Raw genomic sequence first — 17,468 nt, forward strand, 5'->3', positions numbered from 1 at the left:
ACAAACTCTTCCCCAACAAATTATCCTCTCTTTAGACATCTGATAGAAGAAGACCTACTAGATCCTCTTGAAACTCTCTTAACTAATCAAGAAGAAAAGAAGGATGCATGGTGATGAGGAACCGAAGGTCGGGATCAAGCCATAGGTGTGGCTTTCAGTGTGCTTACATTGAGTTGGTGATTAAGATCACATTGTGTTTTTGGCAAAACCTGTTAAATGAGGAAAATACATTCTGTTCATGTGTTTTTGACAAAATTTTCCGGTCGCTTGTATTCTTAAGAATTGAGGAATGATGTTCTCGTTCTGTGAAGATGCAAAGAAATGTCTCTTGTACTGGCTAAAGAGGACATTCACTTCGTGTTGGGGTAAGGGAACATTTTTCTCTCATTGTTTAAGCCTAATGGATGGCACTCAAGAGAGATGGGGCTTGAACTTTGAGGCTGGTCATGCGGCCGGGTGTGACAGTAGTAGCTGATACATGCAGAAGTAGAACTGGGAGTGGGTCAGGGTGATTCAATTTGAAATTTGGATTTCAGTCTTGGATTTGTTTTTTTATTTGGATCTTATCCAATAATTATCCTAGAGTTAAGGGTTTTTTTTTCTATAAATACTTGTTACATGAAAGAGATTAGAAAAAAGTTGAAACATATTGTGACTTTTTTCTTTTATTTTATTTGGTATTTTCCTTGAATTATTTACATTATTGAATTTTCAGTTGTTTCCTGTTTTTTTAGTTGTAAGTAGCCCAGTTTATGCATAGTTACATAGTTTTTCATAAATCAAGTCCTCTCAATTTACATCAATTAGTATCAGAACTCTTAATAGTGTTGATGATGTATGAAAACTAAAGCAAATATCCATTAAAAGAAACAGTGTCATGGGAGGCAATTATTTCTCTATTGAACCGCACTATTTCTATATTGAGCGGTGATGTCTCGTTGATCGTTCAGAACGTGCATCAATTGCAAGAAGATCAAGGCCGTTTTAACTTGGCGTTTCGAGAAGCGGACAATGAAAGAAGTATCTGTGATGGGACGCAAATAAATAAATAAAGCATAAAAGAAGAAAAGAAACAAAGTTGAGATTAAGATGGGATTTTTGGGACAATCTTTTTTTTTTATCGTAAAAATGTTGATCCATGTATCAGCAATTTGAATTGGGCCTGGCAACATAATGACTCAATATAATTTGTTTTAGTTAATTTATATATAGGTGCCTCACTTTTGATGAATTTATGTTTAGCTGCCTCAGGGTTAAAATATTTAAGATAAAAGCATCACCAATTCTGAAATTGATTGGTCAGCCGCCAAGGTTACTCCCCCTCCACGCCAAAGATGAAACTAGTGTGAATTTACATTTTCATCCTCATAAATTTGTTTATTTGGCCCCACCCCTCCTTCTCTCTCTCTGTTTTATGTTTCATCGCTTTTCTCAAATGCTCCTCCTCAACTAAGAAGATAAACTCAAAAGGTAATACTCCCCATTTCTTTTCAATGCTCTCTCTTAGTGACAAAATGTTTTCCTTTCGGTGATTTTTCTGATGTGTGCTTTGCATGCCTGCAATCGATGATTTCCTTCTTGTGTTGTTTTTTTTTCCTTTTTTTTGTTGTAAATGGAAGAATACCCTTTTGTGGATCTCCATGAAATTTTGCTGTGGACTTTTTTTTCCCTTATCTTCGTTTTTGCTTATTTTATTGTGTGGCATCTTTCTTTTTTTAGATTCCGCGGTGGAAGAAAGTGCTAAATGATGGTTGGGACACTTCGTGTTGGTTGGCGGAATAATAAATACTTTCCTTTTCTATTACCATTAGAAACAGTTTCTTGGTCTGGTTTTTCAATCTGGGTATGCATGTGAAGGGCCCATCACATAGTCCAGATTTGGATGCTCTTGCCAACTGGGTAGATACCATCGTTCCCCACTGCTTGTGTTTTTCAGTTTGAGATAACAGTTTAAAAAGTTAAACAAATGTGATTTCAAGGAAAAGAGTTTGGGTGACTTTAATGGGTAGGTCTTTTGTTTCAGACTATTTAGTTCTTCATTTTAAACCTTTTGGGATTCAGCAGATGGAGAGGAGGCTTCTACTACCCTCTATATTTCACCTGATTGTGTTGGGTTCAGCCCTGAACTGAATGAACATATTGACTGGGTTAATCATCTTAAATTCACTTGAACTGAATGGGCTTATAGATTTCGTTCAGCCCTGAATCAAACCTTTGACTTTTTGAATTTCTCTTCTTAGTTGAGAATCTCAGATTCTCAAACAAGTGAAATGGAACTTGCCTATTGTTATAAAAAATGTATATATATATATATATATATATATATATATATAGAGAGAGAGAGAGAGAGAGAGAGAGAATAGCACCATTTTAGAAAAGAAAGGATTAAAACTGTCATTTTCAAGAGTTAACTAGAGCTTGGTTACTGTAAAAAAGAGTAACTCGGCCGGTTACCTGAGCAATTTCTGAAAGGGGCGTTCATCTTAAATATTTAAAACTTAAGGCAGCTTCAACCATAGATTTGGCCCCTATATGTAAATTAACCATTGAATGTATGCCTTATAGCCTATCTATCATGAGAAAGACAAACTTTGCCACAGTTAGAATGGAGATAGCTTCCAATCTAACTATATTGGAAAAGCTTTCTTACAAAACCACCTTTTCAAAGAAAGGTGTAGAAGAAAGGCTCCATGGAAGTGGGGGGTGGGGGTGGGGAGTGGGGGTGGGGGGTGGGTTGTAGGGGGGCTACGTAGAAGTTGCTGAAGAGCACCATGGTGAAGGTCCCAACACATCAGGGATTAGTTGCAAGGATCATGAATCAAGTAACAGACCAGAATAGCCATGTTGCCCCCAACCGATACCTGGATGACCACCTAACTGAAGAAGAGAAAGAGAAAGGAAGATCCCCTAGGCAGAAAACTCATTTGTGGGTAGAAGTTTACTGGTTGACTGAGATATATTGTGGATAATCCTTTTTTGACATTGAGGGTCATAAGTGCTGTCAATTTTTGAAGTTTGAACTTATGGATTGTTTAATCTACGTCACATGACACAGATATAAGGCTGCCCATGAGCTGGGCCAGCCCAATCCTGGGCTGTTTGAGCTTGGTTCTGTGCAGCCTGAACCAAGTTCAAGCTTGAACACTATCATTCAAGCGCCCCTTAGTTGAGCTTGAGCGAGTTCAAGCTCAGTTGCTTCCCTTAAGCGAATTTAAGTTTAATAATATATTATTTTTTTAAAAGGTTAAAGGAATATAAAAGGGGACTGGAGTTGAACCCACTTAAGAGTGGAGACGCCTAACTGTTAGCGAAACACCTTTTGTTATTCTTTTGCAATGTATGCATCAAATAAAATATTTTAAACATGTTATATGTATATGGTTGGAAGAAAAAAATTATCTGAAATAAGCCTAAGCTCAGGCTCGAGCTAGGCTCATTTAACTAAATGAGCCTCAAACTGGGGTAGAGCTCAGATTGTTTAATAAGCAAACCAATCCCAAGGTGAGCACAGTTAAGTTCATTTCGCAATCCTACAAAGGTATGTGTATGAACCACAATGTGTAGACATGCTTGATAAGATTCAGGAGTTCCATGAAAACAAAACACATGGATGGAGCCATATGACTGTACATGTGCAAATTCTTTAACAATATTGCAAACTAACTTACAAATGAAAATATACATGATCAATGGCAGATTCTTTGAAAGCAAGGCACTACAAAATAACGAACCAATATAATGAACAAGGATAATTTTTGTTAGAGACACAATGTTGACCATGTTAAGCACAGGTTTGACTATGTTTATCAAGTGTCTAGTTATGGCGAATCTGGTGTCTGCATCAGTGTTGTGTCATCTTAGCACTGGAAATGCATGCTAAATGAAGTGTACATGTAACAATCTATAATCAGTAGAGTTTGGGTTGTTTGGTTCAAAAATATAAATCGGCTTTTTGTTAAAAAATTGAGATAAGAGAAACAAGGTTCGGTAATATTATAAACGTAGACTAAGACATGCAAATTTCTAAGTTCTTTATTTCTTGTTACTCCATCATTCTGAAAGAAGCAGATTGAAAGCTTTGTCTGTATTTGTTATCTATAATGGATAATTAGTGACACTTGTTTGCACGGGTTCACTAACTTGGAAACTGAGTGTTGCATATAATTTCAAATAAAAGTATTGAGGTGTGTGGCACATGGATTATCTTCTTGATCATAATTTTCACAAACATGGAACCCGTTCATATATAATTATATCATGTTGTGGTTTATTTCATCAGTTCTAAAGTATGAGGCACACTCTTTTGAATAACTATGGCATTAGTCATTTAGCTATGAATTGATATTAATATGATTTTAGTTTTATCATATTATTTCAGAGGTAAAATTTTATTTGGGGTACATGAACTTTTGTTCGTTAAAAAAAAACTGTGTTGTAGCATCCTTCAAATTTGGGTCAGACCTCTTCTTCTCCTATATTGGTGTCTCTATACGATCTGAATGTCCTCGTCTTACCACTTCAAGCAATGTATGAAGCAACAAAAGTTTCAGAATGTTTAGGATATGAATGAGCATGAATTCCAAGTATTGTTTCAGATTGATCCTTTTTCTTGGATTTAGATGAATATAGATTCTCTCATTCTTCTACCATCTATGCATGTGTTGCCCGAAATGCATATGATACAAGTGAAAAAAAGAAATCAATATTATTTTCTAATCTCACTGCCATTTCTTGCTCATTATCTTTGTTGGACCACTAATCACTAAAATTTGCATAACTAAATTAGGTTTTATTTTCAGGTAGTCAAGAATATTAAGCTACTTAATGATGAGGCTTATAGATTTTTTGTTTCTTTCTTGGTTTGTGTTTCAAAATTTATTATGTGAATGTCAAGTACCACTCTGCATAACTAAAGATAACTGTTCGATTGATTTGACAATGTTTGTGTTCAATGACTGTTGAATGTCCGATGGCAGGATTGAGGATCTTCTAAGGCATCAAATTATATGTTTCGCTGTACAACTAAAATGATTCTCATTCCCTATTCAGCCCTGAGTTTCATGGTAATCCTTTTATGCTTCTTTTGTTAAAATATATATATATATATATATATACTTATATATATATACATCCGTATATATATAAGTATATATATATATATATACATATATGTATATATATACTATTTCTCATTTAGATAAATACTCGATAGGGGTATTCTTGTAAAACCACATATGTATCTTTTTCTTTTTTATTTTTTCTCTTTTTCCCTTTTTCCTTTTTCTTTTTTCTTTATTTTTCCTTTTTTGTAATGACCACAAGGGGGCCCCACACTTGTAGTCGTTGGGGCTCCAACGGTCAGATTTCTGACAGTTGGGGCTCCCAACGACTACAAGGGAGCCCCCCTTGTGGTTCCTTTTAGTGCTTCCCTCCTCTATAAATAGAGGAGGTCTTCCCCTCTTAAATGTATGGGTTTTTACACCCTTCTCTTCTTTTCTTCAATAAATCCAACTTATGACTTTTAGTCATTTTCTATATTTGAGAGTTTTGTGTGTGCACATTCGGTGTTTGTGTTCTTGACTCTAGTAGTCACTCTTAAGGAGTGACCCTTTTGCTCTATTGGTGCTTCCGCCTCTTTTCATTACATGGTATCAAAGCTCGGTTGGTGATTGGGGTATTCTTTTGTCATCTTGGAAAGCGTGCCTCTCAAAGTTTTGAAGAAAGGAAGAAAATTTGGTACCAATGGAACGTGACTCTAAAGTGGAGCTTTCTTTCAAGCTAAATGGGTCCAATTATCTCATGTGGGCCTCCGCTATGGAAAATCTTCTAAGAGGTAAGAAACTTTGGGGCTTTGTTATGGGAACTAATCCCGAACCCTCTCTTGTTCTTACCAAAATTGAAAATGAAGTTAAAAAGGCTTTAGATGGCGATGAGCGCATCAAAGCCATTAATGAACATCAATCCAAAATCGAGGATTGGGAAAGTAACCATGCCAAAATTTTGGCATGGTTTATGAACAATGTAGATCTCAAAAATTGTGCTAATATTGCCAAGTTTAGAAGGGCCAATGAGGCTTGGTTTTTTCTTAAGGGTATGTATACCCAAAAGGATCTTGCTCGGCAATTCTTTTGTCAAGAAAAAATCCGTTCTACTAAACAAATGGATATGAGTGTTCGAGACTATTTTAGCTCTCTAACCCCTCTTTGGGATGAGCTTGCCCTTCTTGAGCCCAAATGGGTTGCTCCACAAGATATTGAACTAAGAAGGGAACAAATTGAAAAGGAGCACTTTTTTCAATTCCTTCATGGACTTCGCCCGGAATTTGAACAAGTTAGGGCATCTTTTCTCCATAGAAGCAAAGCCCTACCTATTGAAGATGCTCTTGCCGAAGTATGTCAAGAAGAAACTCGACTTGGCTTGAGCATTAGGAATGATGAGGTTTTGGCCGTTAATAGGCCCGGATCAAATGTTAAAGCATATAGACCTCCCCACTTTAACAAAAATATCAATGGTCCTAGAAGGGGAATAATATGCCATTATTGTAATGAACCGGGTCACATTAGACCGGCTTGTCCAAAACTCAAAGGAAAAGTTGCCGTGGTTGGGGAAACTTCTCCAAAGAAGGAAGAAAGTACCAAAGAAGGAGATATCAAAGAAACTCTAAATCACATCTCCGAAGTTCTTCAACATCTTCTCAAGACTTCTCCTTCAACATCCGGGGCCGCCATTGCCTACTCTTCATCTCCTCCAGGTATGTGGATACTAGACTCCGGTGCTTCTTTTCATATGACATCTCATAAAAATTCTCTTTCAAATATTTTTTCCGAACCTATATCTTCTTGTGTTTCAACGGCCGATGGTACATCACTAAAAATTGAAAGTATTGGATCTCTTGATTTCAAAAACTTCTTTGTTCCTAAAGTAAGAATCATTCCTAAAATAAATTTAAATCTTTTTTCCGTATCTCAAATCACCGATCATGGATGCCAAGTCTCTTTCTCACCTAAGGATTGCACCGTGCAGGATCTCCAGTCAGGGAAGCTGATTGGGCAAGGCCATAGAAGGGGTGACCTCTACTTTATGGATTTTTTGACTCTCTCATCTAAGGCATCATGCAATCTTGTAAAAGACAAAAGTATTGGAATATGACATTAGAGACTTGGCCATCCAAATTTTGTAAAAATGTCTCTTTTTCCGTTTTTGAACAATACTTGTAAAGACAATCACATGACTTGTAAAGATTGCATTTTTGGGAAATCTAAAACTATTCCATTTCCACAAAGAAGTTACTTTACCACTCGGCCATTTGAACTTATTCATTCCGATGTGTGGGGACCTTCCCCTATTTTGTCTAAAGGAGGTTTTTCGTATTATGTGGTATTTATTGATGATTTTACTCGATTCACGTGGATTTACTTCCTAAGCCGCAAATCCGAAGTTTTCTCCTTCTTTAAAGAATTTCATGCAATGGTCAAAAGCCAATTTTTGGGAAATTTATCTATTCTTAGATCCGATTCGGGAGGCGAATATATGTCCAATGATTTTCAAAACTATTTAAAAGAAAATGGAATTTTCCACCAACGTTCTTGTCCCAACACTACACAACAAAATGGACTTGCGGAAAGAAAGCATAGGCACATAATAGAGACTACAAGAATGTTATTAATCTCAAAAAACATTCCAAAATCCTTTTGGGCCGAAGCGGTTCTAACCTCTACATATCTTATCAATAGAACCCCTTCGTCCTCTTTAAAAAATCTTTCTCCATTTGAAAAACTTTACAATATGTCTCCCGATTACAAAAGACTAAGAATTTTTTGATGTAAATGTTTTGTTTTAACTCACAAGAATGATAAACTTTCCCCTAGGGCTATTGAATGTATTTTTTTGGGATATGGCGAAAAACAAAAAGGGTATAGATGTTTTGACATACTTAAAAATAAGCTTTATATCTCTAAAGATGTCACATTCCTTGAAGAGGAAAGTGGTTTTTCGCACCAACCGAATGAAAATATTGATTATTCATTCTTATTTGACTTATTGCCTAAAGAAAACATCATAGATGATCATATTGATTCTAATGAATCTCTTAGTGAAGATCTTGTTGAACATCCAAATGATGATCAAAACTTTGAAGAAAATGTTTCAAGACAAATTCAAGTCTACTCTAGAAGGAATGAAAGGAATCCTCCTTGTGCCCTTGAAAAATTTTCCCAAAATGAGTTCACCGAAGAGACTTCTCAAAGAAGATCAAATCGGATTTCCAAAATACCAAATAGATTTGTTTCTTATGATTCTTTTTCGCCTAACTTTCGAGCATGCCTTCTTGCTCTTCACTCTTTTCATGAACCATCTCATTACAATGATGCTAAGCAATATGCTCATTGGAATGAAGCTATGCAACTTGAACTTAATGCTCTTAAAAAGGCACAAACTTGGGAAATCATTGATCCTCCCAATGGCAAGAAACCCATCGGATGTAGATGGGTTTTTAAAGTAAAAACTAAGAGTGATGGTTCATTGGAAAGGTATAAGGCTAGGTTGGTAGCCAAAGGATATGCCCAAGAGTATGGGGTAGATTATGATGAAACCTTTGCCCCCGTTGCTCGAATGACTAGTGTTCGAGCTCTTATTGCTATAGCCGCAGTTAAAAAATGGCCAATTTTTTAACTTGATGTTAAAAATGCCTTTTTGAATGGTAATTTAAATGAAGAAGTGTATATGGAACCACCTCCAGGTATGGATTTAAATGGAAAAATTTTGAAATTAAAAAAGGCTTTATATGGTCTTAAGCAAGCACCTAAAGCTTGGTATGATAGGTTTAGTAACGTATTAATAAATTTAGGATTTTCTTCTTGTTATACTGACACTGCTCTTTTTGTGAAAAGAACAGGTGACTCCATTATTATGCTTCTGCTGTATGTTGATGATATGATCATCACTGGGAATGACAAAAAGGGAGTAAATGATATTAAGTCTATGCTAAAAGATACCTTTGATATGTCTGACCTTGGTTATTTGCGATATTTTTTAGGTATTGAAGTGGCTTATTGCGAACGTGGATACATCTTATCTCAGATGAAGTTAGCTGCTGAAATTTGTACCAAATCAGGAATATCTGATGAAAAGAAAGTTGAGACTCCCGAAGTTATCAATGCAAAACTTAGACTTGAAGATGGTGTTCTTCTTGAAGATCCAACTCCCTACCGTCAATTAATTGGATCCCTCACTTATCTATCCATCACCCGTCCTGACATAGCTCATGCGGTTCATGCAGCAAGCCAGTTCCAGCACGCACCTACCACGGTTCATATGGCGGCCGTAATGAGAATTGTGCGATATATCAAAAATACCATCTCAAAGGGACTCTTCTTATCCTCTTCCTCATCTCTTGAATTGACTGCTTTTACTGATGCTGACTGGGGAGGCAATCTCAATGATCGTATCTCAATTACGGGTCTTTGTATCTTTTTAGGTGAATCTCTCATCTCGTGGAGATGCAAGAAGCAACAGAAAGTCTCCTTATCATCTACTGAAGCTGAGTATCGGGCTATGGCGATGACAACTATGGAAATCGTATGGCTCAGAAGTCTCCTTGCTGACATGGGCGTCCTCATTTTCACTCCTACCAAGCTCTGCTGTGATAACAAAAGTGCGATATACATTGCCAGCAATCACACCTTTCATGAACGGACAAAGCATATCGAGATGGATTGCCATTATGTTCGAGACGAATATCTCAGAGGGACTATCTCATTACCATATGTTACTTCAGAATATCAACTGGCTGACTTCTTCACCAAAGCGCTTCCAACTCCACGATTTATGTTCCTCCTTAGCAAACTTTCGGTCTTCTCCCCGTAAAGTTTGAGGGGGCGTGTTAAAATATATATATATATATATATATATATATATATATATATATATATATATATATATATATACATCCGTATATATATAAGTATATATATATATATATACATATATGTATATATATACTATTTCTCATTTAGATAAATACCCGATAGGGGTATTCTTGTAAAACCACATATGTATCTTTTTCTTTTTTCTTTTTTCTCTTTTTCCCTTTTTCCTTTTTCTTTTTTCTTTATTTTTCCTTTTTTGTAATGATCACAAGGGGGCCCCACACTTGTAGTCGTTGGGGCTCCAACGGTCAGATTTCTGACCGTTGGGGCTCCCAAGGACTACAAGGGAGCCCCCCTTGTGGTTCCTTTTAGTGCTTCCCTCCTCTATAAATAGAGGAGGTCTTCCCCTCTTAAATGTATGGGTTTTTACACCCTTCTCTTCTTTTCTTCAATAAATCCAACTTATGACTTTTAGTCATTTTCTATATTTGAGAGTTTTGTGTGTGCACATTCGGTGTTTGTGTTCTTGACTCTAGTAGTCACTCTTAAGGAGTGACCCTTTTGCTCTATTGGTGCTTCCGCCTCTTTTCATTACATCTTTCTCTATTGAAACTTCAAAGAGAATTACATAATATATTAAGCTACTTTTTCACAACCAAACAATTTGTTCCTTAGAATCATTCTCATTTTATGATTAAAATAAGAAACTTAGGTTTCTAATACAATTTTGATATAGATTTTTGGAAAATATGTTGGTAAATTTGGAATTTAGGTTTTCTACCTGGTGACACTCACACTTAAACATATTTATTAGAACTCTTAGATAGCTGATTTGTGAGTTCTTATGTTTCTTCTTGCTTAAGAGGTTATGCATTATATCCTGTTATGAAAATGTACTCATATTTGGCTATATGCAATAGAGAATGATAGCAACATATTTCATTTGCATGAACAATTATTACAAAATCAGATGAATTTTAGGCAAAACATGTAGCAGTTACATTACTGAGCCACTCGTTGGATCCTAAGAGTGGTGTCCCAAATCATTTATCAAGACTGTGCAAGTTGATGCAATTGCAGCTGAGCAAACACCTCTTGGTGATGAGCTCCTATCTCTTTAATATGTTGTCTGGGTACAAGTAGGGCTTTACATATTTCAAGACCAGTTGCATCTTGTCTCATTTTTGTAATCATCACTCCTATCCAAAGGGTTGATCATGATAATATGTGTTAAGGTTCCTTGGTTGTCCCCAAAATGTCCAACTCGTTTGCAACAGCTTTCCATCAATGAGAATATTGGAAAATCCAATTGCCGCAGCTCTCCTAAGATAAAGGTAGATAGTGTGAGACTAAGTGAAGTATCAATGACATGTCCATGCCTGAAAGACGAAGGAAGATGAAATTTGTAACCAACAAATTGCATAACCAAGTTCCTGTCAGATCCAAAGCTTTTCCTTGTAGGCTCATTCATTTTCCTGTCTTGATTTTGTATTTGCCTTTATGCGTAGCTTATTTTACTGCTTCCTACTTGCCTTTGTAAGCATGATAGTAACTAAGAGTATGAACTGTTTCATGTGAGTCACTTATATGATGAAATGTGCAATTATTCTCTCAATAAATGCAAATGTGCAATATGAAGTAATGCCATAAAGAAAATCATGATCCCGGTCATGTTATATATTTCTAGCTTGCTGACAAAAAGAGAGTAAATTTGATACTTGCTGATATTTTGCTAGTTGCCAAAGATGTATAGCACAAGGTTTTAATGTCAAAACTGCCGAAAGGGTGGTGCAAACTGCAAGCTTATGTAAATTATGGTCTTCACATATCATGATTGTCATGCTATGTATATAGCTGAAGCTCGCTGCTTCTTTGTTGACTGACTCAAAACTGAACCATCGGTTGATAGTTGAGAAAATTTTACTTTAAAGTTCAATAGTTCGCATTTTTTAGGGTCATCTGATGTGCAGTTTGTTTGGTGTGTTTTTCTTAGAAACTTCTTCAATCTTGTATACACGTTGATCATGAACACTGCTGCAATGGATAAATGGAAGCTTTTAGTGTTTTCCTTTATGCAGTTAAAACAGTGTTTCCTTTTGTTTTCCCATCATTTTGTTAGAATATGGCCTTCAATGTTCTTATTGCTTTTATCTTCCTATCCAGTTGATATTTTGACCCAAAGTTATGAGTTTTCACCTGGCAATAGTTTTTATCATGCAGTTGAAACTCCAAGACAATGGCAAAAAATGTAAGATGGGCAAGTATTCTTATACTTGGGAGAAGCATCATCGTCATAAAGAATTCTTTGCTCCACTTTCAATGGAGACCTATCGTTTTGCAAAGGAGCTGAGAAATGTTTACTTTCACTCATCACCCGATGATAATATAGTCACTACAGGCTCATCCAGCAAGGAGTCTGAAGCGGTTTCTAGTTCCCCTATTGATGATGATTCTACCACCAAATCAAAATCCTTCAATTCTGCTGCTTGGGATTCACATGCCTACAAGACTGGTACAGATGAAGGTGCATCTAGGCTTCAGGACACCAGTGACAGATTGCAGATGGGCTTTGTTCAAGATAGGGACCAAAAAATTGCTTCAACTATGCAATCAACACCAAAGAGGTCACCTATGACTGCACGTGAAAAGCTAAGAGCTGCACGTGTTCTGTCCAGATTCATAGACACTCCTCGGACCCCAAAACCAGAGATGGGGAGAAAAGTGTTGGATGCATTGAGGGACAGTAATAAAGGGAAATCGAGATCAGGTTTGCCTCAAGCTCCAACAAATCTGTTTGATGATAGCAAGCGAGGATTGCCGAAGCAAGGCCTAACATTTGATTTTCCTGGAGGTAGCGATCTCTTCGTCATTATTTTCTCCTTTGTATTCATCAGCACTGTGATGTTTGCTACCACTTACATTGTCTGGAAAGCTGGTGCAATACACTTTAATGAGTACTGATTTTGGAAGAAATTCATGGCCTCTTCGTGTAATTTTCTTATTTTAAATTGTCCTTGAAAGGGGAACTCATTATTCTTGTCTAGATGAGTTAGCATATTGTGGATTCAAGTTGATGGAAAATGACAGCCTGGTCTTCTAGTCTTGTATATTCTGTTAAGGGAATAAATTTTATTGGAAAGTTCTATTATTTCCGGCGGTCTTTTGGATCATGGACATTATTTTCCACACCATCTTGTGCTTTGTTTTTGGCTTTTGTGCCTTTTAACTGTCAATTGATATATCGGAATCAAGATCATGTTGGAACGGTTCAAAAGTGCTCAATGAAAAACTTATACAGCTGTGCAACAAGAAATCTCTCTCTCTCTCTCTCTCTCTCTCTCTCTCTCTCTCTCTCTCTCTCTTCCAATTAAGCGGCTTGTATTTCAAAGGCAACCATCACTTGTAGGATTTAGGCCTCGTTATGTTATAGATCAAAAATTTAGCTTTATCATTTCAACTGTAAAAATTGAGTGCTGATTTTCTTTTCAAAACAAAAAGATTTAACAAGCCTGTGTGTGTGTGTGTGTGTGTTTATGTGTGCGCCTGTGTAGATGTGCTTGTGTGTGTGTGTGACATTTATATCTAAAGCTGTACATAGGAACGGAGAGTCTCACAAAGCCGATTCCCATGTAGTTGGGATAAGGTTTGATGATGCTGTTATGCTCGGCTTTACTGCAGATCACTTGTTTAAAAGGATTTATCAGACCTTATAATTATACAAAGAGAATGTAGCACATCCCAAATTACCTTGTCTACCCATGCTATATGAAAAGTCTTTTCAAGGGCAAAAATTTCTCCAGAAAATATGGGTACTATACACCACATAAAACTGACAAGGTACATAGCCCAATTTGACCAATAAGTTTGAAAGCAAAAGCCCCGTATTTTTTGGAGCACAGATTGGTTATATCATCCTCAAGGATCAGTAAACCAGCATAGATATACCGCCAATGAATTTACAGTTTGTCCCCATTGACAGCTCTGGTACCGGCCCAGGAAGAATCAATTTAATCACCAAGGTAGTCTTCATCAGCTGGTAATGGCAAGACGTTCTAATGTGTTTAAGATACAGCTCACCTTAACAAAATTCCTTGCATTAAAAAAGTGACAAATCATAAAGGCCATTTACAAATGTCCTCAGATATCTGAAAGTCCCATTAATAAAAGTTGGTGTACCCTATCCAGGACAATTGGGTAAATCGCTATTATACCTGTTTGCAAACCAACCCAGGGTAGGGAAAGCTAGAAACTTACTGGAGGTAATTGCTACAATTTGAGGGGCTTACTAAGTTCACCCATGCAACACACAAAGCTGCAGTTGAGTGCAGCCGAATAGGAAGAATTTCAAGGATGACCAAAAACATGAAAGACACATGGTTATACTGTCTGAGATTAGAGCATTTAGCGACCTTGAAATAATATTCACATAGTTGATCACAGATATATTTACACAAACACATCACATCTACTTGACTATGTCTTGCTCATCCAAGTAAACGATCTTTCTTGAAGTACAACCAACAGTAGTTTTGCATTGACAAGAATACATGGCCCTGACCCTTTCCCCTTACCCACCGAGTCCAAAAGAACAAAAATAAAAAGGAAAGAATTAGTGAACTTGGACAAAAAAACAGCAGTTGCTTTGCCACAGAATTATCATCTCCCCTCATTCGTCAGGTGCAAAGATCCATCCTTAAGCAGCTTCAAGCTCAGGCTTGTAAAACGTTCGCGCGAATACTGTCTTGATGCCTTCCTCCAATCAGTTCCAGCCTTCATCATTGTGGCAAACTCCTCATAGCTTATGCGTCCATCCTGTATAAGATGCTATGTCAGTAATGGATAATAGAGGAGTGGGATCAGTATCCTGAACAACCTAGAAACATGACCCGGTTGATCAACCAATGACTTGGTGACTCAAATTTTATCTCAGATTGAATCAGTTAATGACCAAGTCTTTTCAGCGACTCGCTCAGCTAGTTTGTCAATACTAATATCTTAGGTCCATGAATTACAAGTCGTATCTGTGACTACCAGAGTTATGATAATCTTCATATTCCGAGCCAACTAAGACCATAATTTTACAATATGAATATAACTAACCTTGTCAGTGTCAACATCTCTAACTATCGAATTGATGACTTCATCATTGTCTGAACACAAGTCATCTGCCAAGGCATATCTGAGCTCCTCGATCTCTATGTATCCACTTTGGTTCCGGTCAAAATATGCAAAAGCTTTGTGCAGATGCTCATCATTCCCGATCTTTTTCAAGTGAATGGAGAGAGCAACAAATTCTCCATAATCCAGTGTGTCATTACCATCAGCATCAGCCTGTATTCAGAACATAAGCACCATCATGGATGAGCACATTAAGAAGAAAAAAATGCATGGCAGCCAATTATTTCTACTTTGAGCAACTAAAATGTTCATAAAACTAGTCACTAATGCAAAAGGAAACTGATCCCTTCATAATAAATGTCATGTCAAATCTTTAAGGCTAGAGAAATTCTGTGCTGGACAGATCAATCATTCTTTTCTGATAATGATAAAAGAAAAATGAAGAAAAGCATTAAAAAATATTATGCACTATCCACTCTATTAATATAGCATGACAAAGCAATACACCTACAAAAGTAGCAGGGATCCAGAGGTCTCTTAACTGATCCTTTATGCGCCCCCACCAACCACATGACAGCATTTCATGGCTCCCAAAGCAACAGAATGTAGGTGCCATTTAAAATGCTGTCATGTGATTGGCTAGGGCACATAAGGGATCAGTTAAGAGATCCCTGGATTCCAAGTTCCTCCAAAGTCCAGATACATTAAGTGCCAAATCCTGAATTTCAGACTCCATAACGATGCAACATTTAGTTATCAAATACAGAGCCTGATAGTCATAAAATAGTCAGACGAGGTCTCATGAGGAAGACATACCAAAAGATACATCAATGTGCACTAAGAACCAAGGTTGTATGTATCGTACCATACCGTATCGTACGATACAATACGATATGTATCATTACTATACAAAAAAATGATATTATGCGTACTCGTATCATGAGATGAGTGTGTATTGTATTTATATCGTATGTATTGTATGATACATGACCATATCATACCGTATTGTACGATATGAGGCGCATCATACTGTACACCTTCGGCGTACTTTAAAAAGGGACGAATTGTAATTTTTTCTTTTTGGGTTTTAAATACCTCTTGAGGGCCAATTCTCTCAATTATGTAGAGGCCATGAGAGGGGTATTCCCGCACCCTAGGAGTTGTAAGTGCGATTTGGGGGCCGATCCGTGCGCAAGGAAGAGGACTTTTGTGGTTTGCTCAAGAGTGCATTTTTACCCAATTTTCACTCAAGTGAGATAAGGTAAAAAATCCTCGTTATTTGTTTCATTTGTGTATGATTAAAATTGAAGGAAGGTAAGTTCCTTTCTTTTTTCATTTTTTTTGAAGATATTACTTTACTTTTAGTTTTTTTTACCTTTAATTTCATTTGTTGTGCCCTTAGAACTTAAAATTTGTCCCTAAGTGTGTTATTGAGCATTGTTTTATATTTTTGTAGCGATTAGATTTAGTAGTCTGTGCTTTAGGAGGTCGATGGAGGGTGGATGTCTTAAAAGGATACCTCTCAAAGGATCTAGCATTAAAATATTGTACACCAGTTGACTTGCAGATGTGTTTGAAAGAAATAGTGAAGTGTAACTTTTGTGGCTTTATAATGCATGAAGGATTGTATAGATTTAAATGTCATATTGTGGGGTATAGCAACTCCACCGTGAAATTATATACACATAGCATTTCTCCTGTCGTATTGAGCTTCTTACTAGTCTTATAGAAGATGATAAAATAAAGGCATGAGTATATGCAACAATTGCGAAAGAGAAATTGCCAGAGGTGGTCCATGATTCAGAAGATGACCTATCATCATCTCAAACCATTGAACAATGCAATAAACGAAGAAAATAATTGAGTTGAAGTTTGACACTGAAGATGACTTTTATTATTTGTTTCTGAACTCTAGCTTGATGTCTTTCCCCTTATCATGAACTAAAAAATATATCTTTAACTTTTGCAATAAGTTATGATTTTTTTGGCTTTTGAATGTATCATTATTGTCTTAACTTATTGTATTTGTGGTGATTAGATATGTGGCTGTTGCACAACCAAATGCATGGTTGTTTAATTTTTAAGACCCTATCAATGTTTAATTAATCTGATTACATAAATAAATTATGTTCTTGTATTATATGATTTTTTTTGCTTTTTAGATTTTTTTAGATTGTTAAAGAATTTTTTAGTGAAATTTATGTTTTTTTATTATACGATATAATATGTATCTTACTTTTGGCCCGACGAATGCGGGTTACGATACGATACTTACAACCTTGCTAAGAATAAAACATAGTAAAAAGCATGAGAAAGAGATTTTAGCAAAAGAGCAGAAGTATGAACACCATGTCAAATTTGGTGGAGGCTCAACCCTTGAGGAACTTGGTAGAGAATAGTAGAGAAAATATGGGACGTTACTCCTTTGTTTTCATACATGAGGAGACATCCTTATATTTCTATTTATAAGAAAGAGGTACAAGA

At 36.4% G+C, this 17,468-nt stretch overlaps 2 protein-coding genes across 4 annotated transcripts in view; one reads left to right on the plus strand and one right to left on the minus strand.

Annotated features, from left to right (window-relative positions):
* Positions 1 to 1,449: 1,449 nt before the first annotated feature.
* On the plus strand, positions 1,450 to 13,179 carry LOC149828009 (uncharacterized). 2 transcript variants are annotated; one of them, XM_090018318.1, is made up of 3 exons: positions 1,450 to 1,470; positions 4,977 to 5,063; positions 12,087 to 13,179. In XM_090018318.1, the coding sequence occupies exons 2-3, from the start codon at positions 5,007 to 5,009 to the stop codon at positions 12,825 to 12,827; spliced, it is 798 nt and encodes a 265-aa protein (XP_089874444.1). In that variant the 5' UTR covers positions 1,450 to 1,470; positions 4,977 to 5,006; the 3' UTR covers positions 12,828 to 13,179. The 2 variants fall into 2 exon arrangements, with proteins under 2 accessions (XP_089874444.1, XP_089874443.1); XM_090018317.1 differs by lacking the exon at positions 1,450 to 1,470 and adding an exon at positions 1,693 to 1,899.
* Positions 13,180 to 14,243: 1,064 nt separating this feature from the next.
* Positions 14,244 to 17,468, minus strand: part of LOC149828010 (calcium-dependent protein kinase 20-like) — a 37,644-nt gene continuing 34,419 nt past the window's right edge. For both annotated transcript variants that reach the window (XM_090019796.1, XM_090019797.1), the window contains 2 exons: positions 14,967 to 15,197; positions 14,244 to 14,678 (listed from right to left, as the gene is read on the minus strand). In XM_090019796.1, the coding sequence (XP_089875922.1) occupies positions 14,523 to 14,678; positions 14,967 to 15,197 (387 nt within the window). In that variant the 3' untranslated portion in view covers positions 14,244 to 14,522. The remainder of the gene's footprint in view (positions 14,679 to 14,966; positions 15,198 to 17,468) is intronic.

Source organism: Nuphar pumila, chromosome 10 (genome assembly GCF_984573655.1).
Source record: "Nuphar pumila chromosome 10, dmNupPumi1.hap1.1, whole genome shotgun sequence".
Classification (NCBI taxonomy): domain Eukaryota; kingdom Viridiplantae; phylum Streptophyta; class Magnoliopsida; order Nymphaeales; family Nymphaeaceae; genus Nuphar; species Nuphar pumila.